The 18,111-nt window shown below is 41.9% G+C and overlaps 1 protein-coding gene across 2 annotated transcripts in view; it reads right to left on the bottom strand.

Annotated features, from left to right (window-relative positions):
• ASAP1 (ArfGAP with SH3 domain, ankyrin repeat and PH domain 1) overlaps nucleotides 1-18,111 on the bottom strand; it is a 166,174-nt gene that overhangs the window by 126,566 nt on the left and 21,497 nt on the right. For both annotated transcript variants that reach the window (XM_075141157.1, XM_075141158.1), the window contains one exon: nucleotides 8,806-8,935. In XM_075141157.1, the coding sequence (XP_074997258.1) occupies nucleotides 8,806-8,935 (130 nt within the window). The remainder of the gene's footprint in view (nucleotides 1-8,805; nucleotides 8,936-18,111) is intronic.

Raw genomic sequence — 18,111 nt, 5'->3', positions numbered from 1 at the left:
CTGACTTTCTAGAGGTGCAGGTTGATCATTTAAAAAGAATTATATCTTTGTCAAACACTCAGTAACAATTCAAACTATTCTTAAAAATCATACAAAACCCCAAATTTGATAAACTTTCTGAAACACAGATTTGTGATAATGTGAGTAGTATCCCATTTCTTCTATTAAAGAAGTCTTTCATTGAAAGAAAAAAATTATCAACTTTGCTTACATCAGTTTTATTAGGTTTAAATGTGCTGTTTTTCCAAGAATAAGCTCAGTGTAAACTTTTACCCAAAAACACAAAAAATACATTCATGAAACTAAATAACCACTTTACTCTGCCTGCATATCTTCTAGAAGATTAAATTATGCAGTCCAAACAATTTTAAGAGGACTACTTCTACCGTCAAGTGGAGTTTTGAATGTCTCTGTGGACAGAGGTTCCACAGCCTCTCTGGGCACCTGTTCATCAGATTCATGGTTCAAAACAAACAAACAAACAACCCTCAAAAATAATAATTTAAAAAAAAAAAAACACACACCCCCCCCAAAAAAAACTCAAATCTAATCAGAATTTCTGCCTTCTCAGTTTCCTCCCATTACGCACTTGAAGAAAGCAATATGACCTTCCCTTAGTCTCTCTTCTAAGGTTGAAGAAATCCAGCTTCCCCTCCTTAAGTGATGTGTTCCAGGCCCCTAATCAGCTCGGTGATCCTCACCTGGACCTGTGGCAGTATGTAATTTCTCTCATGTATTGATGAATCCCAAACACAGTACTTCAGATGTGGCCTCACAACTGCTAAACAGAGGGGAAGAACCACTGTTCTCTGGCTGCTTTCTTGCTAACACAGCCCAGTGCGTGGCTGGCCTTTGTCACTGCCAACCCACATTCAACTTGTCATCACCTGAGTCCAAGGTCCTTCCCTGGAAAGCTGTCTTCTAGCCAGCCTCTACTGCTGCACGGGGCTACTCCATCCCTGGCGCAGGATTTCACATTTCTCTTTGCTGAACCCCACAAGGCTCATCCTGTCAGACCATTTCTCCAGGTCCCACTGAACGGTGACTCTGCCCGTTAGCATATTGGGCAACACGCTATCATCCAAATATACTTGTTGAGATCACACTCCAACCCATCATCCAGACAATTAAAAGACACCAAACAGTACTGGCCCCAAAATTGATCCTGGAAGGATGCCACTTGCAATCTGCTACCAGCTGGACTTTGTTTCACTGATCACCACCCTCCGGGCTTGGCAACCCCGACAATGTCCCACCCACCCTACAGGTCACTTATCTGGTCCATCTCTCACCAACCTGGATAGAAGGCTACCAGAGCAGATCATGTCAAAGGCCTTGCAGTCCTACAGACTTTTATTTTGCAGAAAGTCATCTCCAGCATGATACCAGATTTTTAGTTCTGAGGCAAGGAAAAACCAACAAAAGACAAGACTCTATTGGTATCATAAGTATCTATTTCTGCACCAGAAAGACTTCTGTATTTCTCCTGATAACAAACGTAAGAAGAAGGATAAAACAAGTAAGGTCAAGATAGAGGTGGCTACTAAAAAGAAAGAAAAGGCATACATCCTCTGGCTTAACCATAGTAACAACACAACTTCAGGCCTGTCCTTCCACCAGTGAGTGAAAGAGAGAAGGGGGCCGTGTGGGTGCTCATGTGCACATCTGTGGTATAAAGGGGGAAATGGGATCCCAACAGTGTTTTGCTTCTTTTTCACAGGAGCATTAAAGGAAAAGTTTCTCATAATCACCACAATCAAACCCACTGTCCTCAAAAATTTTACTTGTCACAATTGTTATACAAAACCTCAGCATTAGCCCACCGGTATTTAAAACCCAATATATGCAACACAGATCAATACTGTCCTTTAGAAATACAAAATAACTGTTTGCTGCACTTTTCAGCAGGGAGTGTACTTCCAGCTGTACTCCTTCAGGAAAGGAAACTCATGCTATTATCTCAGGAGTTTTCCTTCACACTTACCAATAAGCTTTAGGCCTCTTAGCCAGTATCAAATCAAATCTGACAGAACAGTCTCTAAGAGAAGTACCATGGCAGACGCTACTAACTGGATTCTGAAAAGTTTCCTATGAAATATAAAAATATACTATTGGTTTAGGGCACTTTTTTTAGAACACGCTTATATTGCCTACCTCTGCACCTGAAACAATACTAATAATTAGCATTCTTGGCTTGATTTGCCTAATGATTTTATTGCAAGGTACTATTCCATTCAAAGTAAGATGTTATGATCTTTCTTCCAGTTCTCCCCTGTAAATTTGTTTCACATCTATTTTTAAAAATTATTAACAAACACCTTCATTCACATCATTACAAATCACAACAATAGTTACGAAAATTGAGTTTTACTCATTGGAGTGAGAAAGATACTGGAAATTAAATCAACCAATCTAATTCTGTTCTGAATCGTTCATCTTCAGTCTTTCAGTGGCGCCCTGTTGGATTACAAACATGGTTTTGTGGTTTGTTTCCCCCCGTCCCTTCTTTTTTCTTCAAACAACTTTTTCCCTTTTATTGCTTTTTAACTACAGAAGACATCTCCACAGGACTCCAATCTAAACACTAAAACCAACTTTAAGTCATGTCACTTTAAGCATCTCTCTCCCCTCCATCAGGGTCCAAGTTCCCATGACTACATGGTACACACACTGTCAGGATTTATCTGAACGGCATACTGAACGGAGTGCACCAAAGAGCACTTTCACAGTTTCCTAACTGATGAGCAAACATGAAGAAGCCTGTTGGGAGTTCAAAACAAGAAGCAGTACTTCTCTAAAAAATATACAAGCTACCAGAAAGCAGCAAGTACTTTCAAAAATGTGTCTAAAATGAATACAAATTCTCAAAAGGCAAAGCTAATTAATCTGCCATGACTGAAACTTTGAGCTACAGTGAATATTTTTTTGTTTTTCCTCACATCAGTCACATTTAGGTAAAAGGAAATTGTCTGCTTATTACAACCAAATGTTTCAACTACTATCAAATGAAGGATAAAACCGATTACATACTAAATGAATAAGTACTGCATCATGTAAATGTAAAAGCATCCTCAACTGCATTTTTATGAAACACGCTATTGTAAATACAGGATATTGCTGTCAAGTCTCCTTCTTCATCACATTTTCAGTATCGTGATCAGGAGTCACCCATGAGCTGTCACTGTGGCCTCTGTATTTCAGAAGGCTCATGTATCCATTTTTACATCTTTGGTGCAATTTGCCATTCAGTGTAAAAACAGTAATAACTATCCTGAGTTTTATTTACTAGACAAACTTTTCTTGTCTGGTTCTTTTAGGATGGTCTGCTACCAAAAGCATATTTCTTCGAAAACTGAAGATTGCTTGTGGTCTATTACTTAAGAACCAGCTCTTAAGTACAAAGCTCTCTATGATGCAAGACTGTTTCTGACCGCCATAAGTAATACGTTACAAGGTTAGGAGAAGCTGGTTTTAAGTCTAGTGATGCTGGAATGTCCTGGATTCCCATCCCTCCCCCCAAAAAAAGTTTCATTAAAAAAATAAAGAAGCATAAAGAATAGGATGCTATGATTTACCTGTTGTAATTATATAGAGGCGACGCTTCAATGGAAATGAAGTGATAGAAACGACAGAAAAATTTATTTCTCTTCAGACACACACACAAAATAGATCTTACCAGTTTTCACAGTTCAGGCTAATGAACAAAGTCTGTATGTATTGCCAACTAAAACAAAAAGTTGATTTAGAATGGAAGTGCTCCTGTTCTCTTGCATGGTTTCACCTGCCTCCCTTGATAGAATACTTTGTTGCTGGAAAAGGATCTTGTGGTAGAAAAGTGTATGAATTCACTGTAGATGAACTGACTGTATAGCAGTTTCAGTGCTACACAAGTTTCTACAAAACCATAAGGAGGAAAAACCCTGTCCCCTTACCCTTTCCCCAGAAGTCCTTCCCCCACCAGAGTAAGAAAAACCTCACAGAAACTGAAGCATGAAGGGAAAGTTACATACGGGAAACTCTGAAAATGATTCATATACAACATACTTTCAAAGAAAATTAAGAAAAAGGCAAAACAAAAAAAGAAACCCATACTTTCCCCTTTCCCACCTCTAATCTTAGATAAGTGTCCATGACATATTGAGAAACTTTCCCCTTCAAGTTGTTATGTTAGATTATACCAGACTTGCACTGAGAACAACAAAATTCATGTTAGGCTGAGCAGGAGCCAAACAGTCATTCCTTCACTGATGTAGCATGCACGCATCTGTTACAGGACCAGTCTAGACTAACAGACCTCTAAGCTCGAGCAAATCAGCAGTGAGAAACAAAATGAGCAACAGTCATTGCAGGAATGATGGTTTAGGGTTTTTTTATTTAAAAAAAAAAAAATGCAGCCATATTTCATTACACTCAACAATTAAACGTTTATTAAAAAAGGATGTGTATGACAAGATCTAATTGTCAGAAAGCACATTTTGAATTTTCAACTTCTCATTGAAAAGCAAAAGAAAAAAAGAAATACCATTAATCATTAAAGATGCTCAAGTATTACAAAAGTATAAGAGTAAAACTGGCATCACAAACAACTGCAGCTATTCTCTATTGTATCATCAGCTTCTAACTGTCCCTTCTTATCTACCAGCCTGCCTAAAGGGAATTTAAACATTTAAGCTTAACCTCTGTATCTCAAGACAGTCCTGCAAAACATCTGCTGCTTTAGGAGAAAGGCTCAGAACTGCCTGGTCATGATAACCGAGTTATCCCTTGAGTGCAAAGATGTCCTTTCAGCTGGAGCTGGGACACAGCAGAATGGTAATCAAGACAGTCTTGTGGTGATCCCACATGTGCACTACTTATTTTCAGAACAGATGTCATCATTCCCTAAAAATTCCAACTAGCTCACACAGTAATATCAACTCAAGGATTAAAATCAACTCTTCAAAATCTATTTGAGTAACACAAATCATGGAGCTACTGTGAATATAAAAGCATGTCTGGTTAGAACAAAGCAGAGGCTATATTTTAGGACACTGTATCAGTAATCTCTCTATGCTATTTTAGGATTTAATCTTTTTTTTTTTTTTAAAGTAATTAACCACCCATCTACATACACAATAATCCACCTCTTCATATGAATATTATAAAAAACTTCTCCCAGTTTCATGCAGAAATATGAAGCTTAAAATACCTTCTTTGCATGAATGTAACATCACGCTGAAGAAATCAACATAGAAAGGAGTACAGACTGCAAATTCTTTTAAACTAGACCTAGACTACAATAATGGTTTTGCTCCCTTCCCTTACAGTTTGGAAAAAAAAAAATTATTTTAGCAGTAGAATGAACCTTAAAATTTGTGTTTACTGATGGCCATTAGATAACACTCACACTTTAAAAAAAATTATGACGAAAAAAATAAATCTTGCAGTTCTTTGGTAATTACTCTATAAGATGCCTAAGCTTGGCTACAAAGATGACAGGGTCTTTTTTTTGTCTGGTGTGACTGGATGACAACAAAAAGTAAGTTTTGCCTCTTAAAAGGAAAAAAAAGCTTGGAAATTTTCAGAAGTTTCAGTGGTTTAAACAACGTAGCGTGAAACCTTTCTAGTCAATAAACTGCTACATAGCAGCATGTACTTACTATTTTCTCCTTTGATAATATTACAACAGATTTAAATAAAGTTTGGGGGGGTGGTTTTGCGTAGGGTTTTTTTTGGGGTTTTTTTTTGTTTGTTTGTTTTTTGTTTTGGGTTTTTTTTTTTTAAATAAGTCACCCACAAACACACAGAAGTCCTTCGGAGAATCTTTCCTAGGGTTCTGATTGTTTAAGGTATGCCTAAGTATCTTGTTGGGCCTTCCGCTGAAAACTTACCAAATGCAAAGTCATCAAAATCAGTAAAAATGCCTGCTCTAATTTTTCATCTGAAACTTGTCCCAAAATTGCATCTAACTGGATCCAAAGTCTCCTGTGAAATGAATTTTAGCTATAATAGGAAAAGACTCACAACTAGGAGACCATACATATCGATCCATCCAGCTGAACTAACTGCACTTCTACTGGAGGACAACAAAGTGAAAAAAAAACAGTAATTGAGTCCATCATCTATTTTATTATTTCAGAAAAATTGTTAATTGTGATTAAGGAACCGTAAATTCACAATTCTGTCATGCCTTCATGGAACTAGAGACACAGATACACACACACAAAACAGTGTATTTCTTTTTTGTCACATTCTTTATGAAAAGGTGGTTCTGATCTAACCACTGGTCTGAGCTATGGTAGGAATTACATCAGACTGAGAGGCTATGAAACGGATCTAACTTTTGCTAAATCTGTTAAATTTCCCTACCATTTCTGTTCAGAAAATAGTTCTAGTTCACAGTCTTATTTAGAATAAAGAAAATAATTAGTTTATCCACAAACCAGCTTATAGTCACTGAGGTAGGTGCAGATTGTGTTGAATTAGTTAGCTTTAAAATAATGACCTCAGATACTTCAGGCTGCAGTGCCATAACAGCACAGAGGTTGACATTGCCTACAAAAGCTCAGTGAGCGCTCCAACCCACATCCAACATGAAGTTGAAAATCAAACAGCTGCAAGGATGGGATCATCCCCTTTGCCCTAATATAGCGGGCTCAAAATTGAAGTTCAGGAGCTGCTTGAACAGCTCTTAAGTCATCCATGATGCATGGACAATAGCAGCGGTAATAAGAGCTACATAACAGCCACTTCAACCATTCCATTTCAATCCCCTGCTTCACATGAATCACAGCCTTAGGTAAGCACATGCACAAAAACCAATGTAGCTTTAAAGTAGCAGCAGTAGAACTGCATATGCAAGCTACAGCTATAATAAAGACACACAGTTAAAGACTCTAACGGAGCACTTCGCCTGCCACATTCTGACCATCTGCATTTCTTCATGCAAATTAATAAAAACAAATTTGGGAGAGTTGCAAATTTTTTGCAGTATGTAACAGTTGAGCATATTTATATCTTGTTTCCCATCTTTTATGTTTACAGATAATAAAAAAATAATACAAAACAAGTCCAGAATCAATTTAAACTGCAAACAGTTTAAACAGGGCACATAAAATAGTTATACAAACAAAAGAAATTCAAGAAATAGCAACGCAAGCACTAGAAGCGCCCACTATTCTCTATTGCTCCAATTTATTGCTGTCAAATCGGACATAAAAACTTTGAAAACATGCACAATCCACACCAATGGTGCAGAACACTGTGTATTTAACTTCTATATTTCGGTTTTCCTTGGATGGGCATTACCACACTCAGACTGTACTGATGTACCTTCCAAATCATGAAAGCATTATACTGTATTCTTACCCTACAAGTCACCAGTGATGGCAGAATACATATTTTTACTTAACTCTATGAATGCTGTCAACTGTACTAATAACCATACCAATGGCTGTACCTATTCCACATAGTTAAGACCAGGGGGCAGCAATACCATCAAACACAAACCAAAACAGGTTGATTTCTGACAAATCTACAAGCAACCATGGCTTAGTTACAAAAGCAGTTACAGTTATGGAAAAGTTACAGAAGCTAATCTAGGTTACATAATAAAAATAAAATATCTGATTTTAAATGTAATCTTACAATCACTCTACTACCTAGTCAGTTATTGTAAACAATAGCATTGTTAAAATTTTGAACACAGACAGTTTTTCTACTAAACCAACATTAACTAATTTTAATCCTATGGAATTATATGTTCCATACCCAAGATTATCAGGAGAATGCCATGATTAATACTCTTTCCTTGCATACCAAATGCTTTGCTCATGTCAACACATTCAGCAAAACTCAAAAGAATCTATTAAATCCATCTCCTAGATACGTGCTGGCTCCTGAAGAATTGACAAATACTTGATGAACCAAGTGTATAATCCAAAACAACAACTAACTGCCATCTATGAAACAACAGCAAAAAACTGTCTTCTTTCAGCATATTATGCTAGTACCTTCAACCAAGCGCAGGGCAAGAGAAGAGCTACACACTGCCTTGTTCTAAAGTCATTTGGAAGACATTTCCTCATAACTGCTGACCTAGTCCATAGGAAATCACACTGAAACCTCAAATAGGAAGCAGTGGACTGATATCTCATAGAAACCAGCTCTGGAAGTTTACTTGTTTTCACACTCCTATTTCTTGATAGTGAAGCAGGATGAACATTTAAATGACGCTCATAATAAGCATTAAAAAAAAAAAACAACACTGAGGATTCAAGGTTGAGATGCTGAGATGGTATAATCACTTCTGCTGCATTATTTTGCTCCTCTCCTTCCACCACCTATTTTGTTTTCATATTATTTTCCTCACTCCACATTCATCTCTTCATCCTTACCTCATTCCTTAAATGAAGTCTCCCTTAGCAGGTTTCTGCAGTCAGACTTGATCTAATGAGTGGCTGAGGAAAACCTCTGCTAACGCTCCCAAACACAACTCAACCTTCATTTTCCCTCTAAAAATCCCAATAATCACACTTTTTTCTACTGCAACAACCGCCAGCACCAAAAACACCAAGAAGTACAACAGTAATATTTAAGTTCAGGCAACTGCTTTACGCACTAATCTTTAAGACGCCAGAGCAAGAAAGCTTTCTGTAACCAGCTCAACACAAGAGCAAAGTCCCACAATTAAAAGACCAGATTACACGCATACCAATGCCTCTAGCTCCCGTGGATTTGGGCGGGTGGTACTGCCCCGTCCCTGATGCTCTTTTTCAAAAACAAAAAAAAAAGGGGGGGGGGGAAGGGGCGGGGGGGATGATTTACCTCTTCCAGCAGTGTGACCGTATTTCTGCAGTTCTGCAACCGAGTGGTGAAGCTGGAGGTGGTCGGGGAGTTGTAATCCTCTGTGGTCTCGGCGATGAACTCCGACACGGTGATCTGGTCCGGCATGATCCTGCCCCACCGGTAAAGCCCAGAAGGAGCCGAGCACACAGATCCGGGGAAGGGGAAGCCAAGTTTTGCGGGGAAGGTGGAGGAGAAAAGAAGAAAAGGGGGGGGAAGCAGAGGGAAGATGTTAGCAGCCAGCAGAGACCCGCAGCATCAAAGCATCGGGGCCGCAGAGGGAGGCTGAGGCTTCGCCCTCCACACCCAGCCTCTCCCCCGGCCGCCCCCTGCTCCTCCCGGGCAGGAGGTGAAGAGGGGAGAGGCCCCCACACGGCTCCCCTCGCCCCGCGCCGCTCGGCCCTGCCGGTGGGGAGCGCTCCCTCGGCTGACTGCGGCCCCCCGACGGCTGCGGGGACGGGGCCGCCTCTGAAGAACCCGGCCCCGCCGCCGGCGCTGAGGGGAGGGCGGGCGGGAGGGGAGCGGCGCCCGCCAGCCCCCCCCCCGCCGGGCTCAGCCCCCTTCCCCACCCGCTTGCCGACCCCCCCCTCACGCCCCTCGCCTCAACCGCCGCTCCCGGCCGCCGCCAAGTTGAGGACTAACTTGTGCGGGCTCCGGCTGCGCCCCCCGGCCGGGGGGAAGGAGGGGAAGGGCCGGGGGCGGCGGCGGCGGCTGGCCGGGGCTGGCGGGCGCTCCCGCCGCCGCTGACAGTCACCCGGTGACTGACACGCGCTGCCCAGCGCCCGCCCGCAGCCGTTACGTGGGCCAACGAGGAAGTGCTCTGCGCAGGCGCCACCGCCCGCCTCCCCCTCCCCCCTCCCCGGCGGCACCGCCCCCTCCCCCGGCCTCGCGCCCCCCCCCCCCCCTCCGCTCCCACCCCGCGGGGGTGCCTCGCGCCGGGCCGCGCGTGGGGGCGGCGGCGCGCGGAGCGCAGCGGGGCCCTGCGCCTCCGTTTCCTTTTTCTTTTCTTTTTTTTTATTATAAAAAAGGGCTTTTCGGTGGGAGCACAGAAGGTCGGGGGGTGCTGGGCTGCAGCCCTGTCCCCAGCCGCGAGAGCGGGCTTCCCGCGGCGGCAGCCGTGGGGCAGCGGGGACCCGGCCTGCCCCGGGCAGCGGATCCGGGTGCACCCCACCGCCGGCCGCGGGTGAATCCGCAGGGCACGTCAGCGGGTTTCTTTTCTTCTCCCTTCTTTAAGTCCGTCACAGCCAGTGGAAGCCCCGCTGCCCCCTCCCCAGCCCTCGTGCTACAAGCTTTGCAGAGCACGAGGGTACCGAATTTCTTACAGCAGCTGCTGATAAAGTCATGGCTTTAAGCACTCTGACTATATAGATTTTTACCCTCCATATACTTAGGTAATTTTTAAGAACTCCTGCCATGTCTCAGTGACACCCTTGAAGCTGCTATTCCTGATAACGTATTGCTAATTCTGTTCCCGAGCCTTTCCACAGAGGACGGGAGAGCGATCCATGGCTGTGGAGGTGGCTGTATCGCACAGTTCACCGCCGTGCCCTCCTACAACCGAGAAAACGGCAGCAGCGCGGGCCTGAAACCTTAATCGCATCCCTGGTACCCTCCCTTTGTGTTGTTTACTAGTCCTGCATCCTCTCACAAGAAGTATTTCTGATTAAGTTAAAACATCCTTTATCCATTATTGCATCATGTAACTGGGAATTGACAGGCAGCACTAATGAGATTTTTTCCCCCTTTTTTTTTTTTTTCAGCTTAGATTTTGGGGCCCATATGTGCCTTTCTAAAGAAGGCTGGGTCTCAGGAGGCTCAAGTAATTATGGTCATCTGCTGTTTCAGTCTGATTTATTTAGTTATACTATGTGTTTTCCTTCTCTTTGTATTTGGGATTCTCTCCACAGAAGCTGGGAAATTCAGGAATGGTAAATATTCTGAAATCTGAACAATTGAAAATGAGCAGTATTATATGGATATGTCCATTTCAAAGGTTTCAATGTTCCATAGATAAGGAACTGTATTCATTGTATTACAATGCGCTTAGGTTTTTACATGGGTTTGTATGTAATTCCAATAAAATGCCTGTACAACTCAAAAATAGTTGAAAACATCAACAAAAGGCTGTGATGCTTGAGTAACCATAAAAAGGAGATACCTGATTTGTGTATACCCATCAAAAATGATTTGCATGCAGTTCTGCCAGCAAAAATATGACCAATACTCCTGAGCAACGGTCCTGCCTGAACATGTTTCTTTGATTTCATTGCCTTAGCAGAAGCCCTCTGTACGGCCATGTGATTGCTGCTGCTGCTGCTTCACGTGATCCGGCTTTCCGGCACAAAGCTCCAGGCTCATACAGATGATTCTTAAACGTCATGAGACTCTGAAAGGTAGAGTAGGCAAGAGGAGGAGGAGGAAGCCAAGAAAAGAACCGCGTGGGAGTTGCACTGAAAAATGGATTTGGGTGGAAAAAAAATTGAAGCACTGAAGAAGCGACTGGAGAGGTAGGAAGAAAATCAATCGAGGATCGTGTTCGTAAGAGCAGTGGAGGAGGAAGAGAGATCAAGAAGATAAAAATGGCTGGTGGCATCAAAAGCAGTGTGGAATGGAGAGTGAAGAATTGTCTGGGGCTTTGGGCCGGGGAAGAGCTGTTAGTGCCATCAAAAAGAGCTGTTTCAGCGTGCCTAGCCTGCATGGAAACTGGGTGGGTGAGGGGCTGGGATATGGCCCGAGGGCCACACAGGACCTCTGTGGTCATCCCTTGTAATTTCCTGCAGAACATCGATCATGGGCTGTCACAGAGCCATTCCCGAGCCAGACCTGTGGTCAGCTACGGTGTTCACGTTAGGAGGAGTCCTGATCCCTCTCTAGCAGATTTCAAGTGAGGATAAATCCATCGCACTGATGGGTAAACTGGTTCAATTGATTGCGTACTCCCACTGTTAAAGTTGAATTGTTCCTCTTCAGACTGAGGTTATTGAGCTTGAGCTCTGGTCTTTGGGCTGTAAAATAACCTCATCTGCTATCCTAAACAAATCCTACCCCGAAGAGTGTGGACAAAAGCTGGAAATACTGCTACAGACATTATTTCTTTAATACTATTTAGAGAAAATTTAAACTGCAGAATTGAAGAGCATATTCAACAAAGAAAGGGAGGAGGCAAGCCAGGGAAACTGGAGCAGTGAAGAGTGACAGCAATCAAGGCATAGCAGAGAGTAACAGTAGCTGAGCTTCTGTGTCTCCTCATCAGGAAAAAAGTCATCTTTTAAAATAAAATATTAAGTATATAAAAAAATAGAATGAATACAGGAGAATACTGGGAAATAAAGAGAAGAGCAGCAGGCCTAAAGATGAAAAAGAAAGATCGATAGCTACCGATCATAATTGCCTATTAGTCTGCTTTTTTGACAGTTCTGGAACTGTTGACTCTATTAAAGAGAATATGGTGCTCAGTTTTACTGCTTTGAAGCAGCATGTCCTCTTCCCCTATACAAATGCTAGTAGAGAAAACAACCCTGTGGGGATGACCTCTTTAAGCTTGGATTATCTTCACTTCAACTCACTGGAAGCAAGATTAGTTAATTAATATGATGTTAATAAAAAATAAATGATACAACTTGCCTGTAAAAATGTGCTTACATTTAAATGAGTCAAATTATATAACTGTCTCAGATAGCTTTTAGTGGATTTCAGATTTAACCATGTTTCCTGTTTTGAATTGCGATCAGTATCTGAGATTCACTTCTAAATTTGTAAGATGCACCTCTCTATAAATTGTCACTAACTGAAATCACTGTTTCACTTCACAAATGTCAAAGAATAATCAGCAGAGTGTGAAAGTTATATTTCACGGCGTCTGCTCTAACGCTATCTTAGTCTGTGCTAGATCCTGGGGGAGGCTGTGCCGCAGCCTTTTTCTCATGTAAGGCTTGCCAGTAGAAGTTACGCTTATCTCACTCCTCCTGGTATTCTGATGTGAAATGCACCTCCGTGTCCATCCCGGGACCAGCTCGCACGGGTGAGGAGAGTCCAAGCAGCCCTGGAAGGCACGCTGCCTGCTGATGGTACGTTGCAGTCAAGGAAGTTGCACTGTCTTGCCATCCCACTCAATGATTCAGTCTACAAATCTATTTGATCCCCTGGCCGCCTTTACTGTGAGTGCCAACAGGAGAGTTAATTACAGCAAGCTGATAATATTTCTGCAATATTGGTGATAGTCACCATGCTTAGGGAGAGGCTAAGGAACATAGCAACGACAGCGCAAACTACTAACACAGGTGTTTTGCAATAAGCTGAATAGCAACTATGGTATTTTTCATTTTATAGTACTCTAGTCATCTTATATTTAGATTGAGATCATCAGTTCATTCACAAGAGCTGAGCAGTAGTCATCAGGTGATGATGACTGTTGTCATCATTGTGAACTTTCAAACATTACAGATATGTGCCAGAGGTGAACAGCTACATGGCACTTGCATAGCTCTTCGTGTCATTAATGCAATTAACTGTTTAAACCACGCAGCGGTGAGGTAGAGAACAGCAAGATTATCTTTCCACTATAGATAAGGAGACAGATGCAGGAGGCTGTGGCCCTGCTGACCAAAACCAGGACTACATTTTTGGCTGTCTAGCTTTAGTCATGCAAAGTCAGCTCTTCAGGGTATCAACGCCTCAGCTGTGCGGAAGCCCGGGGGGGATCTCCCACAAGTTATGATTCCGCTGCCTGCAGCGAGCAGCCCCGGGACCACCCCGAGGCCACGCGTGCCTGCTGCATAGACAGAGAGCTCACAAATACAAACTCAGGTGTGGTTGCTTCTTGGTTTTTGGAAACAAGCTTGACCCGGCTCCCTGGCTGTGCACCAAATACGCTGTCAGGCATGCTCAGACAAGCTGCCTCCAGGGCCGTTTGCAACCTGTCAGTGCGGCGGCGAAGTGAGTTGTTAGCTGAAGGAGGAAATCACCGCGCACATGGCTACTGTGCAGGTGACTCCTCTTGATTAGTACAGACATAGTCATGCCAGGATCTCACACGTCAAATTTGTTTTTTCTTTATTCCCAAGTATGAAAGAGATGATGCCGCTTTGCAAATAAGGGTTTACACCTACACTCATTTCTTTACTTTCAAGGTTCCCATCTTGACTATTACTGCTGATAAAAGTGGTGTAGATCAGGCATTAGTGTTTAATTAAAACATCAAATCATTGAAATACATATGCTTTTTTATTAAACTATATAGTTGTTCTTTTTATGCTCCTTAGCATCTTCACAAACATGGAGAGTATCACCAGCTCAGCAGCAAATAGCAACAGAACTAGTGGCGTGCTAAAACTCATCAGGAAAATATCCTTAGGCTATGCTGCTCTACTATACTGCTATTCTGAATAAATTTGTGGTTTGGTGTTATATTCATCCATTTCAGCTAAACACAGCAGTCAGCATTACTTCCCATCCTCCTTCCTATCCTAACTCACTCTATGGGATCACTGTACAGCATAAGGCAGCCATGGCGTTTGATCCCCAATAAACTTGGTTTGAGATTCCGTGAGAAAACATATATATATGGTAAACTGTTGTTGCTACATTTTTATAATTCCATTTCCAGATAACTTCTGACAAGATTAATGGGAAATATTTATTTAAATTTATGTCCATAAGTACTAGAATATCCACAAATATTTCTGAACATCAACTCTTCTCATTTGAGTTGAACGTTGGGCTTAGAGGATAAAAGGAGCTTCACATCAACAAGAATCTCAGCAGGGTAAGTTTGGCTTTTGGTTTTGAAGTATCTCATGTGCTAAAACTTGGTAAACTTTTTCTGTTGCTGGAACTCCCATCAGTTTTGTTTTGAAAAACAAAACCACCCCATTTATGTAAGGACACATTAACATCATCACTTTGTAGTTCAGCGGGAAATGTTTAGTCAGGAGGAGTTTCACTTCCAGGAGCAGTGTCCTCTCAGAGGACAGTCCCCTCGGTTGACTGAGCCTTGTATGAAATTTAACAACTACATATTTTAACCTGCATCATGTTTACGCTTTTAATATCACATAAGTGCATGATGTACTCACAGGAAAAGGCAAAGTCTATTTTAAACGTTGAAGCCTACATCACACATTGTGACTGGTGCTAATTTGCTGGAAGGGAACTTACATGGTAAACTGCAAAGTGTTTTTACTTGCGAAAGAAGGCTGTTGGATTTGACATTTGCAAACAAATCTTTGAAATGATTGTGTTACGGGGACGGAATAGTCAGGTAAGTTTCCAGTCAAAGAAAAATGTTCTTATCTAAATCATATCACTGTAAATGCCGAAAACCAAAATCCAGATCCAGCAAACATGCTGATTGCAATTCTGTATTTTTAAGCGACAGTATCTATCAATATGGCTTATGGACTACACGAGCTGCATCAACAATTTCTATTATCGCTGTGACTGTTTGAATACAAGGATCAACTGATTTCAATTTTAATACTGGCATCTCCAAGCATTTGTCTTCATTTGGTATTTAAAATTAGATAAGAAAACATAAGCAACTCTCTCAGAAATGACAGTATTATTTTAAAAGCCTTTTAGCACTAGCAGTACTGGCTTAAACAAAAGGTTCTTTTTGCATTCTTTCAATATTAATATGATAGCAAAAAGAGAACCATTGTGTTCTCATTATAAATGACATTTTGGTAACATTAAGATCTTGCATTTTTAACGCTATATGTACCAAACGAAAAAGATTAAATCAAAACATCAGAAACATACCACTGAATGATATATTTTGCATCTTATTTACTTGAAAGTCCTGTGCAAGGAGCGTGACTGAACGATAGGTAAGCTCAAATAGCCACCTCAAAGGGGAGCTGAAAATAACAGCACTGAAAACCAAGTGCAGCATTGAGTTACACAAGATTAAGCTGACTAATCTGCTGATTCAGTTTTGCCTTTGTTTTTTGGTTTTGTCATGCAAGATCAAGAGTCATGCAGACAAACACGTAATGGCATTCCAGGCTTACAGTAAGAACAACAAGCAACGGGCTGTTCCCCTGCAACCTCTGCATCCTCCAAAGAGAAAAACAGCAAAATGCTCACCAGCAGCAAGAGGCAGCAGGCTAAGGACAGGGAAGGCATGCTCTTTTTTTTTTTGCAGGTGTGCTGCATTTGGTAATTTTATCGCATGAAGGTTTTTTGTTAGAGATGCTTATTTAAGAAACCTTCAGTTCCTAGGAAGGGTAATACTGCATGTGTCGGGAGAGATCAGATTCAAATAGAGCCCTTAAAACAGCTACAGAATATAGAAACCCAGCAGTATATTCTTCTATAAGGACCGTATTTTGGAGAGTCCAAAGATATCAAGGGATACATATTGAGAAGGGCAACGAAGCTGGTGAAGGGCCTGGAGCACAAGTCTTATGAGGAGCAGCTGAGGGAACTGGGGTTGTTTAGCCTGGAGAAGAGGAGGCTGAGGGGAGACCTCATCGCGCTCTACAACTACCTGAAAGGAGGTTGTAGCGAGGTGGGGGTTGGTCTCTTCTCCCAAGTAACAAGCGATAGGACGAGAGGAAATGGCCTCAAGTTGTGCCCAGGGAGGTTTAGATTGGACATTAGGAGAAATTTCTTTACTGAAAGAGTGGTCAGGCCTTGGAACAGGCTGCCCAGGGAAGTGGTTGAGCCACCATCCCTGGAAGTATTTAAAAGACGTGTAGATGAGGCGCTTAGGGACATGGTGTAGTGGGCATGGTGGTGTTGGGTTGATGCTTGGACTCGATGATCTTAGAGGTCTTTTCCAACCTTAATGATTCTATGATTCTATGATCAAACTCTTATGAATGCTGATAAGATAAGAAAACTGTCAGTGGAGCCTCTGCAAAGTGAACCCTTGCCCGCGGTGCAAATGGGAGCCTGCTCATTGCTCATGGAGACAGTTGTGCGAGGACCACTGACCCCACGGGAGCTGCTCTCCCAGAAGTACCCACCAACACCATGTCGGCGAGGATGAGGACCAGCACAGAGGAAGCCTGTGCATGGTTATCTTTGCATTCCTGACCCTGAGTGAATCTTTGGAGGATTGTTGGGAAGGGCACAGCAGACACATTAGCATGAGAGCAGGCCATGCTAGTGGGATTGCAAAGCACGAGACAAAGCCAATATATCACGAAGGCATACTCTGTTATTGAAATGAGAAATAAGAGTCCTTCCAAAGCAGGAATCATAGTCACTGAATACATGATTTTTTTTTAATATGAGAAATAGCAATGACTAAAATCAGAGAGCGATACTGCAGAAATGAACATGTTGCAGGGCAGCTGGCATAGCAGGCTCTCCCAAATAAAAAGAGAATGAAATAAAGCCTCAACCCGCACTGCAAACATTTCAATATTTTCTCTTTCCCTCTGGAAACGATATGGCTGTGTCATTATCCAGACACATCTCTGGTTCTACCTAAGCTGCTAAATGTATACTGATGGCAGCATGTATCTTGCCTGCGGTGAAACTGGAGGTTCAGGCCAAAATGAACCTGGGAAGCAGTTTGAGAACTAAATAAAGGCTCTGTAGACCTGGGATCATGTCCTTGAGCTGCCACTCATGGCTGTGACATGGCATTTGATCTCTGTGTGCATCATTTCTCTATCTGTGGAATGCAGACAATTACATTTATTTTTCTAGTTGAAAGCACAGTAGGCTTTTCCAACTCAGTAGTGATATATCAGAACCAAGTAGTTTTATTATAGGTTTTATCGTAAGAGTTTCAAAAAACAGCTGAAGGATGAGAAGGGCTCTCAGGCCAAACAATTTCATCAACATTTTATTGATGACAAAAAGGTAAATGAAGGGGTTGCTTTCTACTGTTGTTCATGATGTGCGAATACAAAGCAGAGAGATCTGGTTTTGTGAGGGTTTTTTCCCTCACAATAAATATGAATTTATTAGCATTAGAGCAGTATTTAGTGGAAGAAGAGGGACTGAGAGGCCAGATGCTAAATAGATACATAGAAGTCATTTGTGGCTTTACGCAAGCTTTTCTAAGACACAGTTTGCAGACGTGCACGTGTGTGGGCCTACTGAGTTGAAGTTCAAAAGCTGGCTTATAGTGTTGACTGAGAATACTTCATTTCTTAATCCTAAAGAACATCTTGTTAGAGAAATACTGGAAATAAATCTGCGTACGTTGGATGTTATAAAAAAGGCCCTTACAACCACTGAACTTAATAGCACATCTGCATTTCCTTTATATAAGACTCTATTTTCAAGGATGCATCACTTAGCCAGACTGTAGACTTGAACTTAGCATAG

Source organism: Calonectris borealis, chromosome 2 (assembly GCF_964195595.1).
Source record: "Calonectris borealis chromosome 2, bCalBor7.hap1.2, whole genome shotgun sequence".
NCBI lineage: Eukaryota > Metazoa > Chordata > Aves > Procellariiformes > Procellariidae > Calonectris > Calonectris borealis.
The sequence above is the reverse complement of the archived record's forward strand: the minus strand, read 5'-3'. Positions and strand labels throughout refer to the sequence as shown.